A 15,488-nucleotide genomic window follows, 5' to 3' on the forward strand; every position below is an offset into this window, starting at 1 on the left:
AGCCCTATTCAAATGGAATGTTTTTATAATGTGTAAAAAAATATATATACTATATATAATAAAAAAATGATTTAAAACAAAAGACCGAGATAAACCATGTTTTATGTCCTATAAAATAAATGTCAAAAGGGCATGTGGTTGTTCACATTTGCAAACCACAATAAAATATATTATATTATATTATTATTAATGTACATAATATGTATTATTACCTGTACATTTATTTATTTTTAACGGTGTTAATTTAAACGGATGTGCTTATCTGGCACGATTATGCAAATAACTAAAGCATTTCCTTTTAATCAACTCATATATCTGTGTAGTCTAAAGTGAAACCGAAACTTAACATGAGCGCTTTAGCAGGAATGGCCAGCTTCTCGGAAGAGTGGGCGGGTTTTTCCTCTTCTGCTCTTCCGTGTTTACCGCCTGTGTGAAAATCGCACAGACACTCTCAACGTTGCGTGAGGTAGGTAGAAGAGTTATGTTCACATTTACAGAATATTACTTCGATTGTTTTCTGCAGTTATTTGCTTTACTTTGTTATGTGTTACAGGATGTAATTCGAACCATGTTTTAGCTATGTCATCTACGTTCTAATAATAATACTCATGTTAATATGCATTCGATTGTTCTGCCTGTCAGCTGTCACGATAAGTCATCATCATAGATAGATGAAAAAAACTATCATGTACGTCTATACACTACGTTATCTCAGCAATAAACAGACATTTTCTGGCCAATTTAGAGTAATTTATGCAGTTTTGAGGCAATAAACACAAAGACCTAGTTTACTTAGTGGCATGAGAATGGAACAAAAAGGAACATTTTGCTAGTTGGTACTGATTTGATTGTTGACCCAAGTCCGTACACCCAGGCCAGAGATGAGATTCAAACCCAGAACCTCGGATATGTTATAAATGCAGATTTGCAAATGACTATACACTGTGCCGCCGACCTGCATTTTTATTTAGGTTGCATTACCTGACATGTTTCGCCTTGTACTTCCACCTTCATCAGAGTGTGTTTGTGATAAAAGAACCAGTAAAATAATTGACAAGTGAAAACAAAATGGACATAGTACAACGATTAAAAATGACAATTTCAGTATCTCAAACAATTGTTAATTGTGTCTTTCCTTTGTTGTGTGCAGCAAAACCAATTTTTAAAAAAAGTACCTGTTGACTGGTCATCATGATGAGATGCTGTGGTCTGCTCAGTGTCAACAAGGAGCCAGGTAGAAGTTCACTGTTCAAAACAAATGGGTGTTAATTACACTATATGCACAAAACTGAAATATTCGTCCTCTAAAAATTACAATCGTTTAATCATCCATTTTCTGTGCTGCTTGTCATTAGTGTCAGGGTGAGCCGTACAGCAAATACATATTAATATTATAAATGATTATTGATGACTTAGCTAATTTATACTGAAACCAGCTTGAAAGCAGGATTTATGTGTTGAGGTTTTTTAGCAGGATGTAAACAGATGAAGGAAGTACATTTAACAATTGGCAGTAATAACTGACAATTGACTTTTGTGTGATGTGTGTTAGTTCCTCTGAAGGCCATTGAAGTACAAGTAGAAGTGAAGGACCACGTGGCCACTGTGGTTTCCACACTGCACTATGAGAACAAGGAGGACAAAGCCATAGAGGCCGTTTTTGTCTTCCCTCTGCCTGCCGATGCTGCCGTCTGCCATTTTAGTGCCAAGATTGGACAAACTGAGATTGTAGCTGATGTAAAGGAGAAACAGGAAGTGAGTGCGTTCTTAAAGATGAGCGAGATGAAAAAGACAGTGTGAAAGTTATATCGTCTTCCCCAGGCTCGAGAGGAGTACGACGATGCGTTGAGTTCTGGTCAGCAGGCTTTCCTCCTAGAGGAGAGTGAGCAGAGTCCCGACATTTTTTCTTTGAGTGTGGGAAGTCTCCCTCCAGGAGAGAGCGCCTCCATCAGGCTGGACTACGTCACTGAGCTGGCTGTGGAGGCCGACGGCGGGTTGAGGTTTTGTCTACCTGTGGTGCTCAACCCTCGCTATCAACCTCGCGGTAGGATTCTCTGTTATTTCTTTCATCACTTCTCACCGACATGTTTATTTGTGCACAATTCCAGTTTTCAATACACTATACACTACGCTCATTCTTATGACTATTTCTTGTTTCCAGGAAGTGAAGACCGCGGCGTCCAGGTGATGTCAGTCCCCGCCTCTCAAGTGCCATACAGTCTGACCTTCGCTGCCAGGTTGTCGTCGCCGCGTCAGGTCTCTAAAGTGGACTCCGCGTGTCCCCTTGAGCCTCTGCAGTATGTCAACAAGGAGCAAACCCAGGCGGTTGTACGTAGAAGACCCATGTGATCTGCTGTTACTCACACTTGAGGCATGCTGTTCATTCATGGCTTCTTTGTTTTCTTGGATTTCAGGTTCAACTGGCTGCAGGGCACGCATTTGACAGGGATATTGAGCTGTTGATTTACTACAAAGATGCCCACCAGCCAGTTGTTGTGGTGGAGGCAGGAAAGGCTTCTGCCGAGCCTGGTGAGTTAAAATAGTTTTCATCCAATGTGTTTGGATGCTTTCGAATGAATCCGATTCACCTTTCCTGTCTGTTGTGATTCAGGCACACTTATGGGGGATGCGGCAGTGATGCTGAGCGTTTACCCAGAGTTCTCCCAGGCAGTGATGTCTTCACTCGCCACAAGGGGAGAGTTTGTGTTCTTACTGGACCGATCTGGAAGTATGCAAGGTGCTCGCATCGGCAGTGCCAGGGTAATTAATGATGGCATTGGTCAGGTGCCCAGAATACTTAATTTTGCTGTATAGTATGATACACTTGGGTACAGATGAGCATTTCTTATGAGTACCGATACCTAATAAGGCTGATATCGGCACCGATACTGACAATTGAGTATTTTGTGGATTTTCCGTGACTTTTTTTTCCAGCATTTCCACCTTTTCCCCATGGTGAACACATATTAAATCTTTATCAATGTTTTCTGAAGAATATTCTGAGTTTGCCAAAGATCTTTTTTTAAATAAGTCTGGTATCAGTACTGACACCTGTTATCGGCCCTCACCCATCCCAAGCTAAAAAATTATCTCTGTCCATTTATCAGAGAATTCTGTGGCAAACCAAACTGAACACTCATTATATCTCACTTACCACACAGGATACTCTGCTGCTCCTTCTGAAAAGCTTGCCAATGGGCTGCTACTTCAACATTTACAGTTTTGGTTCCTCCTTTGAACACATCTTTCCGTAAGAATCTACCCTTTTCTCAGACCAATAAACAACATCTTTTTTTGTTTTCACCGCATGTGTACACAAGTCCATGTGCCTATGTGTGTTTGATGGCAGTAAAAGTATGGAGTACAGTGAGAAGACCTTGGAAAATGCTCTAAAGATTGTCAAGGAGATGCAGGCAAACCTGGGAGGAACAGAGATACTTCGGCCCCTTGAACACATTTACAGTCAGCCCTGCATTCCCAATCAACCACGACAAGTAATACACACATATTTGCATGACTAATACTGCCCAGTCGGCAGTCGGGGTCACGAGATTTGTCTTGGAAAATGTTTGTTTTACAGTCCTGAGGTATCCTTGGCCCCTCCACGGCCACCCCAAAGAAAAAAAATCCTAGCTCCGCCAGTGGTCAGGGCCTCTTTGCTGGCTTTTAGAAGCGCTGACCAAATTTTACAGCCTAAATTTTAATATTCATCAATATTCATTCATTTATTCATTCAACAGTCTATTCTAGCATTTCCTTAAGTTGTATCTGGTACTGCACATGTATGTTTTATATTTTATCTAATCAGATTTCAGCCTCTTTTAGCGGACATTTCTATCCAATCAGCCCTGGACCTTGAGAATTACAAATGCTGACCGATATAACCTAAACTTTACCGTTTACTGTTCAGACTATGTACAATTATATAGATTATGTACATTGAATATATTTTGCTCATTTTATATAGTTGTAGTGTAACAGTGGTGGAATTCTGAGGCAGATTAGGTCTGGTCATTCCCCAGGGACCGAACGGATGGCCGGGTCACTACGACTGCAAATTCTGTTCTGCACAAAGACAGTGTAGCTTATAACACACCAGAACACACATTCAAGTTCTGTATAACAGGCTGAGCGAGTAGCGCTTGCCAAACTCTTGTGTGTTCACTTTGGCAACTTGGAATGGACTGTCTTGTGACCTTTCTCTGACTGCATAATCATAAGATTGAGGCTGTCACTTTTAAGCCAAATGTAAACTGTCCTTCCAGCTCTTTCTCTTCACTGACGGCGAAGTGGGTAACACCAAAGACGTTACAAGCTTAGTGAAGAAGAATTCCAGTACCCACAGGTTTAACCACATACAGTATATGTTATAAATAGTCACTATGCCACGTCTTGTTTCAGTGTGTGTTTAAACCAAAGTATTGCAGGTGTTTCTCTTTTGGGATCGGAGAAGGGGCCAGCACCGCTCTCATCAATGGTTTGGCCAAGGAGGGAGGAGGTCACGCTCAATTCATCGCAGGCACTGACAGAATGCAAGCCAAGGTTTGTGCCGAATGATGTTGTTAAACGCAAATACAATCGTCTCAAAGGCACACACACCTTGATTAAATCATTGATTTAATTTTACTAGGTGATGCAATCGCTGCAGTTTGCTTTGCAACCGGCTGTGGAGGACATTTCGGTTACATGGGATTTGCCAAAAGGAGTGTCGGTCACACCTCTGTCTCCGCCTCTCACAGCTATTTTCCAGGGTCAACGCTCTCTCATTTATGCGCAGCTTACTGGACAGGTAGGCAACAGCTCTGAGTAAACAAAACACCCAACTTTATCCGCAAAAGCAGAGTACCTGCGGATCCTGCAAAAATCTTGGAATCCATGAATCTGAAAACAAGTTCTTGACTGGCATTAAAACATCAAATTGAATTTTTAAAAGTTTTTAAAAAAAATGTTGACACATGAACAATAGAATTATATTATTGTAAACAGTTTCTAATCTCAAATTAACATCTGTTAAAAAATATGAACTATATTTTACGGAATGACATTTCGCAATCATGATACCAGTACCAAGAAAACAGTGAGTCGGGACTTTTAACTCATTAAATTTGAACATGGGACATTGGCAACAATGATATACGTAGCATGCCTTTAACCCTGCAATGTTTTCTCAGAGTTCGGAGGAAACAGATGGTTGCGTAACTGTGAAGTACAGTTTAGCAGGCCATCCGTTCCAGAACAAGCTTGCCTTCGCTTTCCATCCCACAGAGGACACTGGGTAATGCAGTCTTTATTCATGCAATACACACAATACTGCAGCACTACCTCACAGTTTTGGGTCTGAATCCCGACTCAGGCCTGACCCCTTTTGGGTGGAATTTATATGTCTGCCCCGAGTTTGTGCGCGTTCTTCGAGTACTCTGGCTTCCTCCCACATTTGAAAAACATGCGTGTCCTTATGTGTGAGCGTGAATAGTTTGTCTTTATGTTGTCAAAACTCACTAAAGCAGTTCTTCCAACCTTTATTGAGCCAAAGTGTATTGTTTACATCAGAAAAATCTCAAGCCACTAGAGTATATTGTATACACGGAAATGATGATCTCATCACAATATATTTAATAATTTAATTTTGTTTAGTTCAGTGTGTGCATGCTATGACTTATTCTGTTGTGTAGATGGTAAAAGTTGGATACAAAAATGATGTACCATAGTAGACAAGCATATTCATTCTTCAGTCTATCAATATACACTGCTGGTATAGATAGAACAGAGATACGTTATTGTTAGTTAATAAACAGTAATTGTCTGTATTAAATATGAGAAATTGTTATTGTTTTGATCGTGTATACGTCTCTTTTTGGCAGATTAACAATCCACAGGCTCGGTGCTCGAACTCTGATTCGTTGTCTGGAGTCCAAGGAACCAGAGAAGGATGAGGAAGTGAAGAAAAAGGTGGTGAATGTCAGCGTTCAATCAGGAGTCAGCAGCTCCTTCACTTCCTTCATTGCCATCAACAAAGGCAGCAGCAAGCCCATACAGGGACCTCTGCTGCAAAGACGTGTTCCAGGTAGGGGTGGCTACCTTTCACCTTTGAACCGGTTTTGTTCCAATGTTGGTACTCAACGGTACCAATTTTTGGTACTTGTTTCAAGTTGTTTGTGGTTACGAATGGTAATTTATTTCAGAATAAAATCTTTAAAAAATATATATATTTTCCACAACATAAAATTTGAAATAAAAACACAGCCAGAGGTTGACTAAAATTAAGGTATAACATTTTACAATTCCTAAAATATTTAAACAAAGAATTCATATTACAAAATGAGCTTTAGAATGAACAACACTCTGTCTTATGCAGTAATATAAGGAACAAAGATAATTGTATTTGTGTTCTTTGTTCCGTGTGTGGTTGTTTTTCAAGAACACAAGGCCTGCTGCAAAAATAATACAGGTTTAAGAGGACGTGACAGAGGACAAATTTATCATTTGAATGTACACGGTGCTCGCTCTATTTTGGTCACAGGTTTTTGTCATTTTATTTATTTATTTACATTATGAATATGGCCACCGGTAAGTATTTTTCTAAAACACATTCCATTCTTTCATTAGATTCCAGCGATGGTCAGTCTGCACACTTTCTGGCAATTTCTCTTCAATCATTTGTCCATATGACAAATTATTTGAACAAACTGAAAGATGTTGTCATTAACAATCAGGTTTTGTTTTGCCCAAAATGATATTGTTGCTACTTTTCATGACATATTCTTGTTTTATTTCTCCCAAAGGGATCAGGTCTATTATGCCAATGGCATGTTGTGGTAAGTAGAATCATGCATTTGTTACAGCTACAATTTAAATTCCTAAGGAACATGTTTTTTTTTTTAATCAACACAGAAGCCTTTGCATGCACTTCAAGTATTCAAATAAATTAGTGTAAAGTTTGCATAGAGTATTAGTCAAAAGTTTGGAAACACCTTCAAATTTATACAGTCTCAAATGAAAAGAGGCAAAGAAATACAAGCCATTAACTCTTGAAAATGCACAGCGGTGCAATGAAAGTTATTCCAGATCAAAAAGCATCATCCACATCATAAAGCTGACTGAGAAAAGATGTACAAAGCTGTTATCGATGCATTAAATTATAAATCATATTGTGTTTTGTTTTTTCAAAAAGGTTAACAAATAATTCCATTATTATTTCTTCATGATGTTGATGACTTAAGTATTCATCTAGAAGTTAGGATTTTTTTTTAATTATGAAAATGCAGAATGATTCCAAACTTTTGATTGGAAATGTATTATGCAATTGAAAAAAACACCCATTTCCAAAATTGATATGAGGATCACTATTTTTTATGTTTTTATCTTTTTAGCTCCAATGCCGTCTCCAGGGATGTATTGTTCTCTTCGGAGTGAACGCAAGTAGCATCATGCAAACACGGATTGGAAATAATATTTACCTATTGAATTCTTAATGATGGGGTAATTCAAAAATTATATTGTTGCTAATTCTCATGTAATATTCATGTTTTTATTTCAACCTAAAGAACTTGCACCACCACCATACAAACATGGATTCAAAGGCAAAGGAATTTCAGCCAAAGGTAAAAGAGATGAGAATCAAAAATATTTTTCAGATATTTTAGCAACTGACTTTTAAAGGAAAAGGAAAGGTTTTATGTGGCGCTAACAGTATAGTATTATTGCAGTTTTTAAAAGAATAATTGAACTGCAAAATCATTGAACTACCCAGGAAAATACTTTTTCCCCTCCATTCTATATCCAACCAGGAACAGGATTTATGGGGTTTTCTAAAATGAAGAAAAGCAGTGCAAAGTGTCGTATACCAAACAGCCTGGGTGATGCAGGAGGACCAGATGTCTTCTCTTCCCAGAAGATCAATCCTGGCCCTCGTAAGTTGTACATACACAGATACCACCAAGCTGCATTTAGTTCAATAAAGCACAAGTTCTATTTTCATCCAACTTAACAATTTGGAAAAACAACCAAACCGACACAAATAACACTATAGAAAAACGAATAAAGGTAACAACTCGTTCTAAAAACGTTATATTAGGACTTAGTTGCAACCTGTCCATTAAGCACCCCCAAAACTTGCACACCAGTGAAGTTCCAGTTGATTATTTGACTTCTTTTCCCAACAACCCAGCTATCCAGCCACCCTCAGACACTTTGCTACAGTTGGTGTCCCTCCAGAAAGCGTCGGGCTACTGGGAGCTCAACCCGGCTCTGGCTACTGCATTGCACAAGACCAGCAAGCAGGTGGAACAGGCCAAGCCGGCAAATGTAAGACCTTGTTTAAATTTTGCTGTGACATCTTCTCCACTTGTATGCGTAATGTGTTTTTCTTCAACAAGGTGAACGGAAATGTGTGGGCCACCGTTGTGGCTCTGGTTTGGCTTCATGGGTTCAAGTCAGATGCTGAAGTCGAATGGAAGCTTCTTGCTCGTAAGGCTGTGTCATGGCTGCTGGCTCAGAAAGGTAATTACCTCAGGATTTGCTTTTTTTGTATGTAGCTGGTGAACTGGGCATTGTTAAGAACCTCCCAATTCCATTTTGATTCTTTAGGTAGCGATTCAATAAGGCGTAATGATTCACAAGTATGATACAATTTTAAAATATTTACTCCTACGAGCACAAGGGTTGTGTCGAACATGTCAAATCTAAATTACTGGTAAACCTAAATATTTATTTCCATTTGGAAATTCTCATTAAAAAAATTCATAGGTACACTAATTATTTTTGCATATAGAGTAGAAAAATTAAAAAATAAACATGACCGCTCTGGTAGGTGTTGTTGAACCATTTGGAATTGGGATAAGTGTTGAAATGCATTGATGAAGTGATATTTTCACCCACCGTGTTCTTTCATGTGTGTGTGTGCGTGCATGCGTGTGTACGTGTGTATGTGTGCGTGTCGGTGTGTGTGTTTTTAAAGTGCCATGTATTGCAGAGTGTGTCACGGCTGGAAACACTCTGTTGGGCTGCAACGTCCAAAAAGACAGCCTCGGTCTTTAAAGTCTGCAACACAGTGAAGGACCTTCTGTGGATTTTTTTTCCCTATGCTCTGCACTATTTGGCATTCTTCCTTATTTGGTCATTGATCAGTCTGCAGCAAGTGACAATTGTATTAATGTTTTCCTATTGATAATGTAGTCAAAACATTTAAATCAACAATATATATGTAATGAGTTTGAATAATAAAGACTTCAGATGGGATGTCAGTTTTTTTTTCTTTTTTTAGTGTAGTCACTCACCTCTGAGTGAAAAATGTGGTGTGTATTTTTATTTATTTTATTTTTAAATGCATGAGTGTAGGTGATGATCATGAACCTCTGCTTTGTGCCGCTAAAAGTAAGGCTATATTACCCAAACAACCATGAGCATATGGCTAGGGTGAGGTAGACCTTCTGGCCTGGGCTAGTGTTTTAAAAGAGGGTGAAGATTTAAGGCAACTTAAGGGTTCCAAACAATGGTAGCAGTTTTATAACAGACAGGTTAGTGTTTCAAACACGGTTCAAGAGTTAACATGCAGGGTTAGGGTTCAGTAGAGTTTCAAGCTGTAGTGATAGTGAGTTAGTCATCCCTTTAAGAAAAGTTAAAGTGGGCCATTTGATGATCAGATAAGGTCCAAAATGAGACCCGCGTGCTTCATGTTTACTCAGCCAAGCTTGGCTTCAGTGCGCAGCTGCAGCTCCAGGCAGGCGGGCGTGCGCATTTCCGCTCACAACTCTTTTGCGGTCGAGTGGAGTGAGGCAGGGACCGGGTTGAGGATGATGCCGTCGCCGGCTCATAGGGCCTCCCCGTCGGCCTTGAGTCTTCAGCCAGCAGCTCTCTTGTGGCTGATACGGGTGTAAAATGCAGCAGGTCACACTGGCAGCGCTGGTCGGCCTAGCTGAGCCTGGCTGCTCGCCTTCGCCGCTCCCATTTCAGCTCCAGTAATACTTGCCCCCCCTCCCCTTTAAAAATATATATATTATCGGGGCTTTATTGTTTTCTGATCAAAAATTTCCCTAACGGCTCGTTTGGACTAAAAATGGCCGGAGATGGCGGCGCTCTAAAGGATATCAATGAGATTAAGTCGCAGTTCCGGACCAGAGAGGGCTTCTACAAGCTGCTCACCCTCTCCGACTCACAGCAGCGGAGCGGGCTGCCAAGGGGTTCATCCGCCGGAGCCACGCTGGGCCCCGCGGCTGGAGCCGGCCCGATTCCCAGCGCAGGGGTCGGGCTGCTGCAGGGGCCCGGAGCCGCCGCTGCAGCCGCTGCCGTCGCCTCCTCGACGAATGCCGCAGCCAACTCCTCCCCGGCGGGTTTTCTGCCGCCGGTGCGGGTCTCCATGGTCAAGCTCCAACCCGAAGACCCAGGCGAGGAGTCGGAGCGGGTGTGCTTTAATATCGGCAGGGAGCTTTATTTCTACACGTACACTAATATCAAGAAGGTGAGCCCCGGCCGGACGGCCCTCTCCACCCGGGTCACGGGAGCAAGTGGACCGTCGGTGTTAGCCTTGCATGCTAACTAGCCTAGCACTTAGCTACCGTTTCACGGCTTCTGGACGTGCGAATTTGCCGTTTATTTCCTGCTAGTAACAAACACAACGTTTCATTTATTTAAGCTGTCTTTGGTGTCACGTGGTGATTCAAGTTAATAGTCAAAAAGGCATCACAATTAGTGTGTTTAGATGCCCTTTGAGGGTGAGTCACGCAGCAGAAGGTGGACAGAGGTGGTTGAGGAGCAAAGATGTCAAAAAGATGCGCTTCATGACTCATCTTAGCTGATTCAAATGAGGCAGTAATCCAAAGCACCTTCGGTGTCATCACACGGTAATAAGCAGGGTAAAGAAAGTTTGGTAAGGGATTTAATGATGGGGTTCAAGCCAAGAGTTAGGGTTACAATCCTCTGTTAATTTGCTGCAGGTATTTGGTGTCATCACATTTTCTCAAGCTACTTTGTGTCCGTGTGTGTGTGCGCACATGTGCATCAGGCAGTGGACCTGAGCAAGCCCATCGACAAGAGGATTTACAAGGGCACGCAGCCCACATGTCATGACTTCAACCAGTACTCGGCTTCAGCTGACAGCGTGGCACTCATCGTTGGCTTCTCGGCTGGGCAGGTGCAGTACTTGGACCCCATCAAGAAGGAGACCAGCAAGCTCTTCAATGAAGAGGTACTGAATGCAATGCAGTTTCTAATGAGGTGTTCAATCCAGTGTTAGGATTTCAAATCAGGGTTCATTTTAAGGCAAGATTCGGGTTTCTTAAATCAAGATTTAAGAAATTTGATGTAGGGTCTTGTCATGGGGTTAGGTAAGTATGGTTAGGGGTCTTAGGGCTTCATATGGGCTCTTGGGTTAAGGTATTAAACTAGGGTTGGGGTTTCAAGCCAAGGCTGGACTTTCAAAATAGTGTTTTGTTTTTAAATTTGAGTTTCAAGATAGGCTTTGGGTTTTCAGTTTCATTCCTGTTTCAAACTAGGATTTCAAGTCTGGTTTCAAGGCAGTTTGTGTGTAAAGGGTTGGGCTGACAGGTTGATGTTAAAAATTAGGGTAAGTAACTACTGTTTGGGTTTCAAGCCACCAGAGTTCAGAGATGGGGTTTCAAATTAGGGTTTCAAGGCAGGGCGAGTGTTTTCAAGTGTTTGCCTTTTAAAATAAAAATGATTTACCAATGTAAAGGACACTAAGAAGCCTCCAATTTGTCTCCCATTTTGCCTGCGCAGCGTCTTATCGACAAATCCAAGGTGACGTGTCTGAAATGGCTCCCCAAGTCTGAGAACCTGTTCCTGGCCTCTCACGCCAGCGGCCACCTGTACCTCTACAACGTGGAGCACTCGTGCGGCACGGCTGCCCCTCAGTACTCGCTTCTGCGCCAAGGCGAGGGCTTTGCCGTGTACGCCTGCAAGACCAAGACACCCCGAAACCCTCTTCTACGCTGGGCCGTGGGCGAGGGCGGCCTCAATGAGTTCTCCTTCTCGCCCGACGGGGTCCATGTGGCTTGCGTGGGCCAGGACGGCTGCCTGCGGGTCTTTCATTTTGACTCCATGGAGCTCCAGGGTGTGATGAGGAGTTATTTCGGAGGCCTGTTGTGCGTCTCGTGGAGCCCAGATGGCAAGTACCTGGCCACGGGAGGCGAGGACGACTTGGTCACTGTGTGGTCCTTCGCTGAGAGCCGGGTGGTGGCCCGCGGGCACGGACACAAATCCTGGGTCAACGTGGTGGCATTTGACCCTTTCACCACCTCCCTGGAGGACGAGGAGCCTATGGAACTCAGTGGGAGTGAGGAGGACCTCCACCAGAGTGGGGTGCCCAACAACACCGCCCCACACTTTGGGCGGGTGCGCACCAGCAGCACCTTGTCACGGCTCTCTCGGCACAGCTCCAAGGGCGGCGGCTCAGCAGCCGTCACCTACCGATTTGGATCCGTCGGGCAGGACACGCAGTTTTGCCTGTGGGACCTCACAGATGACATTCTGTACCCTCGCCTGCCGCTTTCCCGCGCTTTTACCAATACGTTTGGACCCACATTGCCCACCTCTGGGGGTGGTGGAGTGGAGGGCCACCACCACCCGCCTGTTGTTGGCACTTCCAACCCTCCTACGCTGCCTCTCCCGCTCCCTCGATCCCTCTCCCGTTCCAATTCACTTCCCCACCCAGCAGTCGCAAACACCTCCAAGAGCCAGGGCACCACAGAGGGCGGTACTGGGGTAACAGGAAGCGGCACCGGTACGGTGGGTAGCGGCCCAGGTAACACGGCGCCGTTCAGCATCGGTCGCTTTGCCACGCTTTCCCTTCAGGAGCGCAAGTCGGACAAGTCAGTGGTGGGGGGCGGGGTGGAGAAAGAACACAAGCGCTACCACAGCCTGGGTAATATCAGCAAGAGTAACGATAAGATCAACGTGGCACCGCGGGGTAGCGGTCGCCTCGACGCCGCCAAGGTGCTGGGCACCACGCTGTGCCCGCGCATGCACGAGGTGCCTCTCCTGGAGCCGCTGGTATGCAAGAAGATCGCCCACGAGAGACTCACCGTACTCGTCTTTATGGACGACTGCATCATCACGGCGTGCCAGGAGGGGCTCATCTGCACCTGGGCCAGGCCTGGCAAGGCGGTACGTACAGTCGACCTTTGTAATCTGAAGGCTGTTGCCAAAGTTACTAGGTTGCAAGTTTGATGCTGATTGGACAGTCCAAGCCTGTGATGAACACTAACTGTTCTAAATGACTTTTTTTTATTTTTGGGTGTGTCTTCTCTTGCAGACCTTAACAGCACAGAATGGAAACTCTCCAAGTGGCACGGTGGTATAGCTGCACCTTCATCCCTCTACCCACCATCCCAAAATGGAGGGCAACCGTCAAGACCAGACCACCTCACCGATGCAGTATTAAACCCTCCTCCGCTCATCCTGCAGAAGCCACGGCCAGCTGTATTTAAGTAATTTATTTTATCATGAGACTGTGTAGTAATTTATACTGTAAATAGTAAAGTACTCTAATGGCAAGGAGGCTCTACGGGAAGCAATTGAACACATGGCAACGCACTGAATGTCTTTTAGGGAATTATGTCATGACGTCACCGTCTCTTAAATTCACGCCGGTTGCTCTTGAAACGCTTCGACGGGTTTTGAAAGTGACGTGTCACACACGGGTCCAAGTCACATGGCCACACGCACACACCCACGGTCTCTGGCGGTGTAGCATCATACTGTATGTATGACCGACTCATTCGTGTTGCACTAGCAAGTGTTGCACAATACTATGGGGATGAAGATGAGAAAAAACTATTGAAGAATAATTCAATCTTGAAATTAAAATCATTCGGGAGGAGTTTCTAGGGAAAAAAATCTTTTCGGAAAGTCATTTCTCAAGTTTTTTTTCTGCAAAGAAAATAATGCAAGTCTTGAAACTGAAATAGATGAGTTTTAAAAGTAATAAATATACAAGCTTCTTTGAAAAATTCACAAATGTTCAAGAAAACTTGCCTTATTTCCCTAATTTAAGCATTTTTGGGGGATACTGGCATAATTTTACGGGAAAAAATACACAATTTCTAAAGACTAATTTTAAATCTTCAATAGTTAAAAAAGTATGTTTGAGAGAATAGCAGTTTTTTGTTTTTTTTTAAGAAAACTAAATCTTAAAGTGGATTTTTATGAAAATAGTTTCTTTTCAAGTAAAATGCAAATTTTGGGACAGGAAAAAGACATTTTTCGACAGTGTCACTATTCTGTTGACACATTTTGCTTGTTTTTCTTGTAATATTATGCCTTTATTCTTGTAGTATTTCATATTTTTTCTTTCCAGTGTTGCACGTGAATTGCCTCTCGCAATAATTTGCACACACAAAAACAATTCACGGTTCCTCCACGCACTGCTTGGTGGACTTCAGTCAAAACATATGTAACAGATAAATCCCACACTTCTTTAAAGTGTCCTGTGAATCTTTAATGCTTTGCAGCGACAATAAAGACGAGCCAAGTATGTTTGTGTCTTTCACCATGATGATGTCATTGATGCCTCTCTCGCTCTCATTCCAGATCAGGAAGTTATTCCGATTGCCCTGCTCGATTTCCTTTTGGATAAACATGATACTGTGAGCACGCAGCACACGCATGAAGATGATTATACTTTTTATAAAAGTGATATACATGCGCACTACCACAGGAAAACAAAATGTTAAGTACCTTTGTAACCTAAGGCCGACCTTGCAAATAAACACCTTAGTTCTAAAAGTCGCCTGGCATTGTGCTGTTGATTAGGTGAAACCCCTTTTGTGAACACCATTACAATAAAATATGCCATTAAAATAATACTATTAAAACATAAAGAATACAACTTCCATGAAATAAAACTTAAAAATTCTATTTAAATTATATTACATTAAATAAAAACAAATCCATAGAATAAAATATGAAATTCATGGGAAAAAAATAGTTTATTCTTGACAATTGTATAAGCACTAAGGGGATGTAGACAAGGCACTATATTAAAGTGCACTCCATTTACCATATTCATAAATGTTTCAATTTTCATGAATCTTTTTCCCAAGAAAAAGTTTGTTTTTGCAAAACAGTTAAAACATTTTGGGGGGGGAGTTGTCAGACATGAAATGAAATCAAAGTGTAATTAAATGTTACGATTTACATTAACTACACAACATAATCGTTTGATAACTACACTGCCAACGACTCTGCGTATCTAGGATTTTTGTGACATGTAGTTTGTCCAAGTCATGTTGCCGTACAATTCCCACCCACCGCAGATCGGGTCACCACGGCTCAACCTTCATTGCACCTTCACAGAAGATAAACAGCAAAGACGAGTGAGGGGTGGGGCGACCACGAAAAAGCTCGCCAATCAATTCGCATACAAAGCGGAAAATGCTTGTTTCCTTTCGAGAATAAAGTCGAATTTAAAACAAAATTTAACCGTTGCCATAAATAGAGCAATTCATATTTTGTTGATTTTCGTTGTAACCTCG

General features: G+C 42.3%; 2 protein-coding genes across 4 annotated transcripts; both read left to right on the top strand.

Annotated features, from left to right (window-relative positions):
- Window positions 1–354: 354 nt before the first annotated feature.
- Window positions 355–9,234, top strand: LOC119132947 (von Willebrand factor A domain-containing protein 5A-like). 3 transcript variants are annotated; one of them, XM_037268491.1, is made up of 19 exons: window positions 355–466; window positions 1,151–1,234; window positions 1,553–1,755; window positions 1,822–2,044; window positions 2,162–2,328; window positions 2,415–2,529; window positions 2,612–2,760; window positions 3,162–3,250; window positions 3,350–3,494; window positions 4,266–4,345; window positions 4,428–4,542; window positions 4,631–4,789; window positions 5,172–5,275; window positions 5,862–6,064; window positions 6,783–7,601; window positions 7,788–7,910; window positions 8,168–8,304; window positions 8,376–8,499; window positions 8,957–9,192. In XM_037268491.1, the coding sequence occupies exons 2-15, from the start codon at window positions 1,192–1,194 to the stop codon at window positions 6,821–6,823; spliced, it is 1,836 nt and encodes a 611-aa protein (XP_037124386.1). In that variant the 5' UTR covers window positions 355–466; window positions 1,151–1,191; the 3' UTR covers window positions 6,824–7,601; window positions 7,788–7,910; window positions 8,168–8,304; window positions 8,376–8,499; window positions 8,957–9,192. The 3 variants fall into 3 exon arrangements, with proteins under 3 accessions (XP_037124386.1, XP_037124385.1, XP_037124387.1); XM_037268490.1 differs by having other exon boundaries at window positions 6,783–7,910; window positions 8,957–9,234; XM_037268492.1 differs by having other exon boundaries at window positions 2,171–2,328; window positions 6,783–7,910; window positions 8,957–9,234.
- Window positions 9,235–9,490: 256 nt separating this feature from the next.
- zmp:0000000529 (WD repeat-containing protein 20) lies at window positions 9,491–14,504 on the top strand. Its single transcript, XM_037268489.1, has 4 exons — window positions 9,491–10,456; window positions 11,000–11,182; window positions 11,734–13,119; window positions 13,268–14,504. Exons 1-4 carry the CDS (start codon window positions 10,055–10,057, stop codon window positions 13,313–13,315), a joined length of 2,019 nt encoding a protein of 672 aa, XP_037124384.1. The 5' UTR covers window positions 9,491–10,054; the 3' UTR covers window positions 13,316–14,504.
- The last annotated feature ends 984 nt before the right edge of the window (window positions 14,505–15,488 follow it).

The sequence above is a fragment of the Syngnathus acus genome, chromosome 13 (genome assembly GCF_901709675.1).
Source record: "Syngnathus acus chromosome 13, fSynAcu1.2, whole genome shotgun sequence".
NCBI lineage: Eukaryota > Metazoa > Chordata > Actinopteri > Syngnathiformes > Syngnathidae > Syngnathus > Syngnathus acus.

What these genes read in the sequence shown, in the direction of transcription:
- LOC119132947 (XM_037268490.1), top strand. Translation starts at nt 1,192, where the DNA reads ATGATGAGATGCTGTGGTCTGCTCAGTGTCAACAAGGAGCCAG. An exon ending in CCCTCGCTATCAACCTCGCG is followed by an intron (nt 2,045 to 2,161) that starts GTAGGATTCTCT and finishes TCTTGTTTCCAG; the next exon opens with GAAGTGAAGACCGCGGCGTC. An exon ending in TTCCCAATCAACCACGACAA is followed by an intron (nt 3,495 to 4,265) that starts GTAATACACACA and finishes CTGTCCTTCCAG; the next exon opens with CTCTTTCTCTTCACTGACGG.
- zmp:0000000529 (XM_037268489.1), top strand. Translation starts at nt 10,055, where the DNA reads ATGGCCGGAGATGGCGGCGCTCTAAAGGATATCAATGAGATTAAGTCG. An exon ending in CGTACACTAATATCAAGAAG is followed by an intron (nt 10,457 to 10,999) that starts GTGAGCCCCGGC and finishes CATGTGCATCAG; the next exon opens with GCAGTGGACCTGAGCAAGCC. An exon ending in GGGCCAGGCCTGGCAAGGCG is followed by an intron (nt 13,120 to 13,267) that starts GTACGTACAGTC and finishes CTTCTCTTGCAG; the next exon opens with ACCTTAACAGCACAGAATGG.